Source organism: Nerophis ophidion, linkage group LG20 (assembly GCF_033978795.1).
Source record: "Nerophis ophidion isolate RoL-2023_Sa linkage group LG20, RoL_Noph_v1.0, whole genome shotgun sequence".
NCBI lineage: Eukaryota > Metazoa > Chordata > Actinopteri > Syngnathiformes > Syngnathidae > Nerophis > Nerophis ophidion.
In genome coordinates, this window is record NC_084630.1 from 11,645,431 (window position 1) to 11,657,930 (window position 12,500).

Below are 12,500 nucleotides of genomic sequence, written 5' to 3' on the forward strand. Positions count from 1 at the left end.
TCAGTATTTGCTCACACAGTTGTGGACAAAGGGGTGTACCTCGCCCCATCCTTTCTTGTGAAAGACTGAGCATTTTTTGGGAAGCTGTTTTTATACCCAACCATGGCACCCACCTGTTCCCAATTAGCCTGCACACCTGTGGGATGTTCCAAATAAGTGTATGATGAGCATTCCTCAACTTTATCAGTATTTATTGCCAACTTTCCCAACTTCTTTGTCACGTGTTGCTGGCATCAAATTCTAAAGTTAATGATTATTTGCCCCAAAAATTTTTTTATCAGTTTGAACATCAAATGTGTTGTCTTTGTCGCATATTCAACTGAATATGGGTTGAAAATGATTTGCCAATCATTGTATTCCGTTTATATTTACATATATATATATATAAGTTTTGCCACCCCTGTACAATCTGTTGAGATGTTGGATTCAGGGAACTTTATTGTCATAGCAGCACATGAAATGGCACAATATCACATTTAGTACTTCATGTACGTAATAATTGAACTGAAAAAGCGTATAAATAGAGTAGGTAAAAAATGTGCATAGGTCAATCGGACTCGATTATACATATAGACCAGTGGCGCTCAAACTTTTTGCCTCCACCGGCCAAAGTGAACGTGTACCCAAGGGGCCAGTATGTTACCAATATTGAAACTTCGGGAATTGGCAGATCTTAATTGATCCTGTAAAATATCAGCAGGAATCATATAGAAAGTACTTGTATTCTTTTGTAGTGTGGAATATCAGAAACGGCTTGGTCAAGTGAACAATGGTTGGTATGAAAAACACTAACCTATTCATCATTAATCGTGTGGAATTGACTAATGCTGTCTTGTACGTCAAAGTGGAGTGGTATTTTTTTTTGGGTGACACCTAGTGGCCACAATAGGTAATACAGTTAAATGACGCGGACACATTTGTTACTAGATACTTTCTAATATGTGTTGTAGACAGTGTATGTGTAAGTAATTTGCAACTACTACTATACTACTTGACAAATGTGATGTTATACACTGCGATAATGTTCAAAGAAGGAAACCCAGAACGTATGTCTACCTTGTGTGCTTAGTTTTTGTGTAGCTGCTGGCTCTTAGTTGCCTATAGCGTAGCATGTTTACTAGGGCTGCGAGTCATGACTCGATTCAATATCGATTTTCTTGGGGTCGCGATTCGATAATATATCGATTTTTTTTTCGATTTAACGCGATTCTCGATTAAAGAACGATATTTTTCCGATTCAAAACGATCCTGTATTCATTCAATACATAGGATTTCAGCAGGATCTAACCCAGTTTGCTGACATGCTAGCAGAGTAGTAGATTTTTATAAAAAAGCTTTTATAATTGTAAAGGACAATGTTTTATCGACTGATTGCAATAATGAAAATTTGTTTTATCTATTAAACGAACCAAAAATATGACTTATTTTATCTTTGTGAAAACATTGGACACAGTGTGTTGTCAAGCTTATGAGATGCGATGCAAGTGTAAGCCACTGTGACACTTTTGTTCTTTTTTAAATTTTTTTTATAAATGTCTAATGATAATGTCAATGAGGGATTTTTAATCACTGCTATGCTGAAATTATTGATACTGTTGTTGATAATATTCATTTTTGTTTCACTACTTTTGGTTTGTTCTGTGTCATGTTTGTGTCTACTCTCAATTGCTCTCTTTATTGCAGTTCTGAGTGTTGCTGGGTCAGGTTTGGTTTTGGAATTGGATTGCATTGTTATGGTATTGCTGTGTAATGGTTTGTTGGATTGATAACATTTTTTATTTTTTTTAAAATAACAAAAAAAAAATAGATTAAAAAAAAAAAAGAGAATCGATTCTGAATCACACAACGTATTCGAATCGATTTTTTTCCCACACCCATAATGTTTACCTTTTGTAAATAACTGTAACTCCAAGAAACACGAAAGATGCTCCAACAAAGAATCGAACCATCGATCACCTGGCATACTAACCAGCAGCTCATCGTGCAGCCAGTATAGATTCTTAACTGGATCTCATTTTATCGTGCAGGTGTACGCAGATGCATTTTTATAAATATCACCCATCCTGTTTTCACTTCATCTGTTACAATATCCTGTATTTTACAAGTAAGTGTTGACTTTTTATTGACTATTTTTTTACATTTTGTGTGTGACAGTCTCTCCTCCACTGATGACTGGAGGTGTCTCTTTGGTGAGTCTGCAGGTTTCCCCTTTCAAGTCAACTCTGACTATGTTTTGTTTTTGTTTTTGATTGTGTTTGTGAAGAGACATCTATGTATATACGTGTCTTGCAGATGACCCCTAGTGGACTCTACACGTCCTCAGGAACAATCAGCTACGACGCTTTTGGTCAGAAGATTCGTGTCAGAAACTTCGGCTTTGCTGGAAATGAAACCTTTGCTATTGACCAGCTGATGCTCTTTAACAAGGTAGTTCTTCTTCTTCTTATTTCTTATTCTTTTTTTCCTCATTCTTGTACTATATTTTTTCCAGTCTTGTTCTTATTTTCGTTCTTGTACTTTTTTTTTTTTGTTATTGTTATTTTTGTTGTTCTTTTTTTTTCCCTTCTTGTTTTTGAACCCTTTGACCAGCTGATGCTATTTGGTATTTAATGGTTTTTATTCTTCTTTTTTTTTTTGTTTTCTTTTCTTTTATTCTTCTTATTTTTTGGTTCTTGTTCCTATTTTTCTTCTTCTGGTCCTTTTTTCGTACTTCTTGTTCTTCTTTTCTTTTTGTTCTGGTTCTTTTTTGAAGCATTTGTTATCGACCAGATGATGCTCTTTAACAGGGTATTTCTTCTTCTATTTTTCCTTCTTTTTCTTTTTCTAATGCTTTTTTTTTCTTGTTCTAATGCTTATTTTTTCTTGTTCTTCTAATGCTTATTCTTCTTTTTCTTATTATTTTTCTTCAAATGCTTTTTCTTCTGCTTCTTCTTTCTTTCTTTTCTAATGCTTAATTCATCCAAAAGTCAGCAAGAACAGGCCTGTCCTTGCTGACTTTTGGTGAAAGTAAATAGTGTAGTTTAATTTTTGGAAATAATAGTAGAGGATAATAGTAGAATAATTTCTGGGTTTATTGTATCCCAGTCATGCCCTCACACGTCAGTTGCAGACATTTGTGTGTTTGTATTATTTCATTCTATTTACAGTGTTGATTTATTTTATTTCGATGTGTATTTCTGGTCTTGGCATCCTCGTCCGGACAGAAGGATGACACGGCAGTGTGGCTGGATCAAAAGAGACGTCGGAGATGCTTTACTGAACCAAAAGTAGCTTTATTACAAGTGAGCGTCATTATACAAGACTGCAGTTCCTGGAGGAGGTCAGGTCAAAAATGAAGGACACCTAATTTGGAGAAGCCAAACCATCAGTTTTATAATCCTCCTTCCTGTCTCTGGGTGTGTGTTAAATCAGGGCAGCCCACCCTGACCATAAAAGGAGATGTTCCTGTGCATGTGTCTGGGAAGACAACAGATGCAGATCATATCTCAGATGCTGTCATTAAGCTAAACATGTAGTCTCTTTTCACAGATAGGGCCATCACTTTTGCGTACCTAGGTCCAATTTTATTGTTTTTTCTTCCACGATAACCAATTCAATCCGCCATCAAATGTCAATACTAAAGGGCTCTAGGTTATTATGTGCCCAAACTGAAATACCTACTGGGGATAGGTTGATTGGCAACACTAAATTGGTCCTTGTGGGTAAATGTGAGTGTGAATGTTTTCTGTCTATCTGTGTTGGCCCTGTGATGAGGTGGCGACTTGTCCAGGGTGTACCCCGCCTTATGCCCGATGGTAGCTGAGATAGGCGCCAGCGACCCCAAAAGGGAATACGCGGTAGAAAATGGATGGATAGGTTGATTGGCAACACTAAATTGGCCCTTGTGGGTAAATGTGAGTGTGAATGTTTTCTGTCTATCTGTGTTGGCCCTGCGATGAGGTGGCGACTTGTCCAGGGTTTACCCCGCCTTACGCCCGATTGTAGCTGAGATAGGCGCCAGCGACCCCAAAAGGGAATAAGCGGTAGAAAATGGATGGATGGATGGATAGGTTGATTGGCAACACTAAATTGGAGTAAATGTGAGTGTGAATGTTTTCTGTCTATCTGTGTTGGCCCTGCGATGAGGTGGTGACTTGTCAAGGGTGTACACCACCTTCCGCTCGAATGCAGCTGAGATAGGCTCCAGCAACCCCCGCGACCCCGAAAGCGGACAAGCGGTAGAAGATGGATGGATGGATAAACTGGTGGTTTGCTTTCTCTCTGATGAATATAAACATCCACCATATGCAAAACATAAAATTAGTTAGTTACTTTACTTAAATTTCTGAAAAGTGCTGGTCCCAAACCCGAATGAATGGGATTGGTGCATCATAGTCTGTTGTAAAAAAAAAAAAAAAAAAAGCCACATCAAATCATGTGGTTGACTTGCTCTGGCCTCTCCTAATGGAAAAAGCCATACAAAATAAAAAAATATATATAAAGGTCGAACTGCAATGTATTATCATTACCACTAGGTGGTGTAACTATACAGGATAATTGTTTTCATTTCTGGTTTATATTATCCATAAGTATACATGCAAGTGTGGATGGTTGTGTGTCCATCCAGTATGTGTACGGTGATTGGCTGGTGACCAGTCCAGGTGTACCTTCCTTCACTTCCCGAAAACCCAAATAAGGACACGCTTTATACATGAGGGCACAAAAGGATTGGACTATTTTAATGAAATACTCGACACATGTGTTTTCTCTTCTTCCAGAAAGTCTACTATGAAATCAACTGGAAAGACTTCACTTGCAGGAAGAAGCGTCTGAATACGGATTTCATTCCCATGCAAGTGCCCGATAACGCTGTGATGTTGGGTCAGGTCGTTTTGGGTTCCTCCTCCTCCTGGGGAATGGGTGTGCTGGTCAACAACTGGCATGGATTACTTCCCAACAACGGTGAGAAGCATCACTGAATGGTGTTTTGAAGGAAGTATATAACACCTAGAAAGAACTAAAACATATGATAATACTTGCTTCAAATGTCTGCAAACATTAACTGTGTTTATCAGTCACTGTTATAAATCTTACACAGTTATGTCACTTTTATTTATTCCTTCTTTGGGATCCTGCTTCTGGCCTGTTCCTTCATGATCTAAGGCTACTACATGAGCGTTTTCACAGATATCGGCTGCATCCCCATGACCTTCACCAGCTACACGCCCTCGTCTGGATGGACCATGGTCAGGTAGGAAGTGACAAAAACAATGTTCTTAAAGGCCTACTGAAATGACATTTTCTTATTTAAACGGGGATAGCAGGTCCATTCTATGTGTCATACTTGATCTTTTTGCGATATTGCTATATTTTTGCTGAAATGATTTAGTAGAGAACATTGACGATAAAGTTCGCAACTTTTGGTCGCTAATATAAAAAGCCTTGCCTTTACCGGAAGTAGCAGACGATGTACGCGTGACGTCACGGGTTGTAGGGCTCCTCACATCCTCACATTGTTTACAATCATAGCCAGCAGTAGCTACAGCTATTCGGACCGAGAAAGCGACAATTTTCCCATTAATTTGAGCGAGGATGAAAGATTCGTGGATGAGGACGTTTAGAGTGAAGTACTAGGAAAGAAAAGAAACGGCGACGGCTCCAGGCGGTGTTTCAGATGTAATTAGACACATTTACTAGGATCATTCTGGAAGATCCCTTATATGCTTATTGTTTTAATAGTGTTTTAGTGAGATTGTAAAGACATACCTGAAAGTCGGATGGCTGCGGTGAATGCCAGTGTCTCTGAGAGAAGCCGAGGAGCCAAGATCACAGCTGCCTTTTTGAACTGCAGGATGAGGTCCCATAATCCACTGAAGTCTCCGGTAAGAGCCGACTTAATATCACAATTTTCCCATCCAAAAACTTGCTGGTTGACGTAGAAAACATGTTCGCTTGCCCGCTCTGTGTTAAAGCTTCACAACAAACAAAGAAACACCGGCTGTGTTTCGGTGCTAAAGGCAGCTGCAATCCACCGCTTTCCACCAACAGTATTATTCTTTATAGTCGCCATTTATTGAACAAATTGCAAAAGATTCAGCAACACAGAAGTCCAAAATACTGTGTAATTATGCGATGAAAAGAGACTACTTTTGGCCGTGAGTGGTGCTGGGCTAATATGTCCGCTACAACCCGTCATCATACTGCAACGTTTTCAACACGACACTTAGCGGGAAATTTAAAATGGCAATTTAGTAAACTAAAAAGGCCGTATTGGCATGTGTTGCAATGTTAATATTTCATCATTGATATATAAACTATCAGACTGCGTGGTCGGTAGTAGTGGCTTTCAGTAGGCCTTTAAAGAAAAACTCTTCCTGATGGTGACGTACATATGCAGTTTGCTGACTGGACACTTCATTAGGTACACTAACGCAGGGGTGTCAAACTCATTTTAGCTCAGGTGCCACATGGAGGAAAATCTATTCCCAAGTGGGCCTGACCGACTGAATCATGGCATGACCATTTAGAAATAAAGACAACTTCAGATAGTTTTATTTGTTTAGAAATAGGGGAAAAAAAACACATTCTGAAAATGAATGTTTTTTTTCACTGGTTACATTAACAACATCTTTGACAAACAAGGTATGAACGTAACAATCCACATTTTGTATACTATCACTAATAAGCAGCGTTGCAGCCAAACAGGAAATGTTGCCCCTATTCCCCTACCTAAACACGACACATAACTCCGCCCCCTTTGAAGTCATGGCACTCTTGCAGCAGGGGGTGCAAATAATTGCTATAGTGACATTCAGTGGACACCTTTGGAACAGCAGTTTCTTTTATTCAAAAATTTCAGCTCATTTTTATTCTGAGCAAACACATTCGGTCCGCGGGCCAAACTTTTGACACCCCTGCTCTAATGTGATGCAATAGCGAGAGTAATCAATGTTCAGTTAATTGACTGTCTGAGAAGTTTTGTATACACATTACGGTTTTGTTATCTATTTATGTAGCCGGCTGCACGATGGCGTAGTGCAGGGGTCACCAGGTAGCTTGTAAGGACCAGATGAGTAGCCCGCTGGCCTTTTGTAAAAAATATCTCAAATAGCAGCACTTACCAGTGAGCTGCCTCTATTTTTTTATTTGTATTTATTTACTAGCAAGTTGGTCTCGCTTTGCCCAACATTTTTAATTTTAAGAGAGACAAAACTCAAATAGAATTTGAAAATCCAAGGAAATATTTTAAAGACTTGGTCTTCACTCGTTTAAATAAATTCATTTATTTTTTTACTTTGGTTCCTTTAAATTTCAGAAAGACAATTTTGGAGAAAAAATACAACCTTAAAAATGATTTTAGGATTTTTAAACACCTATACCTTTTTACCTTTTAAATTCATTCCTCTTCTTTCCTGAAAATTTAAATCAATGTTCAAGTAATTTATTTTTTATTTTTTTACTGTCATTTAATTCTTCATTTTAGCTCTTTCGACGAAGAATATTTGTGAAATATTTCTTTAAAATTATTATGATTAAAATTCAAAAAAATATTCTGGCAAATCTAGAACATCTTTAAAATCAAATTTAAATCTTATTTGAAATTATTTTGAATTTCTTTTAAAAAATCTTGTTCTGGAAAATCTAGAAGAAATAATGATTTGTCTTTGTTAGAAATATAGCTTGGTCCAATTTGTTATATGTTCTAACAAAATGCAGATTGGATTTTAACCTACTTAAAACATGTCATCACAATTCTAAAATTAATCTTAATCAGGAAAAATGACTAATGATGTTCCATAATTTTTTTTATTTTTATTTTTCAAAAAGATTCGAATTAGCTAGTTTTTCTCTTTTTTTTCTTCGGTTGAATTTTGAATTTTAAAGAGTCGAATTTGAAGATAAACTGTTTCAAAATTGTTTTTATTCATCATTTATTCTCTACAAAAAACCTTCTGTTAAAGGAAAAAAAATGTACGACGGAATGACAGACAGAAATACCCATTTTTAATATATATATATATATATATATATATATATATATATATATATATATAGATTTATTTATTAAAGGTAAATTGAGCAAATTGACTATTTCTGGCAATTTATTTAAGTGTGTATCAAACTGGTAGCCTTTTGCATTAATCAGTACCCAAGAAGTAGCTCTTGGTTTCAAAAAGGTTGGTGATTAGCAAGTCAGCGCTCCAGTCAAGTTAAAGTTAAAGTACCAATGATTGTCACACACACACTAGGTGTGGTGAAATTTGTCCTCTGCATTTGACCCATCCCCTTGATCACCACCTGGGAGATGAGGGGAGCAGTGGGCAGCACAAGTGCCGCGCCCAGGAATCATTTATGGTGATTTAACCCCCAATTCCAACCCTTGACGGCTAATACAATATGTAATATGTGTGTGTGTGTTATACATCTGTGTGTATATATGTGAGTATATTTATGTATATGTTTGTATATACATGTGTGTATATATTCATCTATACATGTGTATACATACATGTGTGTGTGTGTGTATATATATATATATATATATATATATATATATATATGTATATAAACATATATATACAGTATATGTATATGTTTGTATATACATGTGTGTATATATTCATCTATACATGTGTATACATACATGTGTGTGTGTATATATATATATATATATATATATATACACACACATATATATAGACATATATGTATATAAACATATATATACAGTATATATATGTGTTGTGTGTGTGTATATATATATATATATATATATATATATATATATATATATATATATATATATATATATATATAAAAGCAGGGAGCCAACCAATCTCATAGTCCAGGCTTGTGTGGAAGCCAGGTACACTGGCTTCCTTCCACATTCCCCAAAACATTATGTTAGGTTCACTGTAATTTGCATACTTGGGCACATGTAACTGTAATGAACGCTGTAGGAGAATGTAATAACTTTATAAGACTGGCAAAAAGTAAGTAAAATAACATTAAAAGCAAAACAAATATGTTTAAAATAACCAATGCAACAAGTACAATTTTTAGAACTCTTTGAAAAAGAGTACAGTATTTTCCGGACTATAAGGCACACTTAAAATTCTTTTTTTCCTCAAAACTCGACAGTGCGCCTTATAACCTGGTGCGCCTTAATGTACGGAATAGTTCTGGTTCTGCTTACCGACCTCGAAGCTATTTTTGGTTTAATGATAAGTGTGACCAGTTGATGGCAGTAAAAAAAAAAAAAAAAACATTTTATGGAACATCATTTGTAATTTTTCCTGATTAAGATTAATTTTAGAATTATGATGACATGTTTTAAATAGGTTAAAATCCAATCTGCATTTTGTTAGAACATATAACAAATTGGACCAAGCTATATTTCTAACAAAGACAAATCATTATTTCTTCTAGATTTTCCAGAACAAACTTTTTAAAAGAAATTCAAAATACTTTCAAAAAAGATTTAAATTTGATTTGAAAGGTTTTCTAGATTAACCAGAATATTTTTTTGAATTTTAATCATAATTTTGAAGAGATATTTCACAAATATTCTTCGTCGAAAGAGCTAAAATGAAGAATTAAATGACAATGTATTTATTATTCTTTACAATAAAAAAAATAAATTAGTTGAACATTGATTTAAATTTTCAGGAAAGAAGAGGAATGAATTTAAAAGGTAAAAAGGTATAAGTGTTTAAAAATCCTAAAATCATTTTTAAGGTTTTATTTATTTTATGACTCAAGTAAACAATAACAACATTTTATATGTTCTGTTGAACATATAGAACATTACATGCGGTGCTCAAAAATCTACCAAAATGTTTTAGTATGACTTTGGTACGCTGCTTGATGTGCTTCAACATATGTTTTGTTTCACAATATTATGGAAAAGTAACTTTTCTTACCATTTGGTACCTGCTGATCTGTATTTGGGATCTGCATAAATCTTGAAAAATTGCACGAGTCCGTCTTTGTAGTCTGTAGTCGATAAGCTTTTTCTTTTTCTCTATCTTCTTGTTATTGGACATTCATCCTCCGCTGTTGCCACTATACTATTATAAAGTAGTGTAAAGTTCTTACTTACATCTGTCAGCAAACTTGCCATGAAAGCGCTAAAACAAAACATACCGGTGTAGTGAGTTATTATTATTCGCCTAAGGTACTTTAGTTATTAATAAGTTCCAGTTGGACGGTTTTTCACGGGATACATTTCCGGTGTTGTTTCCGGATGAGGAGATGCTGTTCCGTTATTGATTTAAGTAAAGTCTGAATGTCACTAAACAAGTTAGCTCCATCTTTTGACACTTCTTTCACTCCCGTCCTTGCACGCTACACCGCTACCACAAAGATGACAGGGAGAAGACGCTGCCGAAGGTGAGCCACGTAAATAAGACCGCCCACAAAGCGGCTTGAGGATGATCTGTAAAACATAATCTATGCAACATTTTGACTAAAGAACTACAAGGAAGTATTTTGAATTTAGAAAAAAAAATGACACATTTAATGCATCCAGTGCGCCTTATATACAAAAACAGATACACAATATGCCATTCATCGGCTGTGCACCCTACACGGTATATGAGCGGTCAAAATATTTGCTAAATAAAGCAATAAAGTCGCCAAGTTAACAACACTGATCCCTCCTGCTCAGTCTGTTTAGTCTTCAAGCAGACCAGGTTTGTTTCAATGAATAACACCTACCTACTGTACGGAGTTGTAACAAAAGCTACATTTCCCGACAGTCCCGTCATAATGTGTTTATGAGCAGTGAACCTATTTATGAAATGGCAAACGCTGCAGTTCAAACCATATTCTTCATTTTCCAGCACCTACAATTGGGTACTTGGCCTCACCAATCCCATGGACTTCTTCCCACCTGCCATTTGTGGCAAATCTGAGCTGGAGGAGTCTGAAACAGCTGACACCATGTTTACTGCCTTGGAGTCTCTGGCCAGAAAGACCAAGAACATGGAGTAAATGTTGGGATTGTTTTCATCCTCATTTATCAGAGGGAGTAGATTCTCTCTGAAAAAGACACAAAAGATACACTTAAATAAAAAAATATTTAAATGTCAGCATGTCCTTCATCAGATAGTTATTTCTCGTCCTACTTTGAGATTTTATTTATTACAACTGTCGGTCTAGATGTGTACACACAATATATGAGATTACACTTGACACAAACTCTAATATGGTTGTTCATGTTTTCCATCCAGGTGTGCATTACAAACTCAAAAGCCATTCTGCTGTTGCCGTAGCTCGATGGCGGCTAATACAGTAGCATGGTGTTGCAAGGTAAAGTGTTACTACAGTGTTTTTCAACCTTTTCTGAGCCAAAGAAATGTTTTTCATTGAAAAAATCCCAAGGCACACCACCAGCAAGAAAACATTATAAAATGAAAGTCAGCAGCAGATATTAATATTAAAAAAGTAATTCTCGCAATTGTTGGATATAAATTCAAACCATAACCAAGCATTGATCACTATAGCTTTTGTCTCAAAGTAGGTGTACTGTCACTTACTGTACTGTCAGGCTGTGAGTTATTTAGAGTTTTTGTTGTTTTCCTGTGTGTGTGTGTGTGTGTATATATATATATATATATATCTATATATATATATATATATATATATCTATATATATATATATATATATATCCATCCATCCATCCATTTTCTACCGCTTATTCCCTTTCGGGGTCGCGGGGGATATATATATATATATATATATATATATATATATATATATATATATATATACACACACAAACACACACATATATATGTATATATGTGTGTGTGTTTGTATATATATATGTATATATATATATACATATATTTATATATGTATATATGTGTGCGTATGTATATTTATGTATGTATATATATAATGTGTATATGTGTGTGTATATATATATATATATATATACATACATATATATATTAGTGTGTATGTATATGTATACATACATATACATATGCATATATATATACATGTATATATATATATACACACATATATATGTATATATACATGTGTATATATAATATATATATATTATATTATATATACATGTGTATATATAATGTATATATTATATATACACACATATATATACACATGTATATATTTACGTGAATAAATGTGTATATATAAATATTGTATATATGTTTGTATGTGTGTGTATACATATATATATATATATACATATGTGTCTGTGTATACATATGTATATCTATTAGTGTGTGTGCTTATATATATATACATATATATACATATATATATATATATATATAATATAATGTATTGTTGTGTATGTATATATAAATGTGTGTGTGTGTATATATACATGTATATATATGTATGCATGTATATCTATATATGTATGTATATGTGAATATATGTATGTCTGTATATCTTTATATGTCTATAAGTATGTATGTATGTGAGTGTTATTATGTCTGTGTGTATATGTCTATATATGTATGTGTATATATATATGTGT

At 34.7% G+C, this 12,500-nt stretch overlaps 1 protein-coding gene across 1 annotated transcript in view; it reads left to right on the plus strand.

Annotated features, from left to right (window-relative positions):
- Nucleotides 1–11,072, plus strand: part of LOC133538733 (ependymin-like) — a 14,025-nt gene extending 2,953 nt beyond the window's left edge. The window contains exons 2-6 of the mRNA XM_061880475.1: nt 2,155–2,189; nt 2,293–2,427; nt 4,758–4,941; nt 5,143–5,230; nt 10,824–11,072. Coding sequence (XP_061736459.1) covers nt 2,155–2,189; nt 2,293–2,427; nt 4,758–4,941; nt 5,143–5,230; nt 10,824–10,974 — 593 coding nt within the window. The 3' untranslated portion in view covers nt 10,975–11,072. The remainder of the gene's footprint in view (nt 1–2,154; nt 2,190–2,292; nt 2,428–4,757; nt 4,942–5,142; nt 5,231–10,823) is intronic.
- Nucleotides 11,073–12,500: the final 1,428 nt, after the last annotated feature.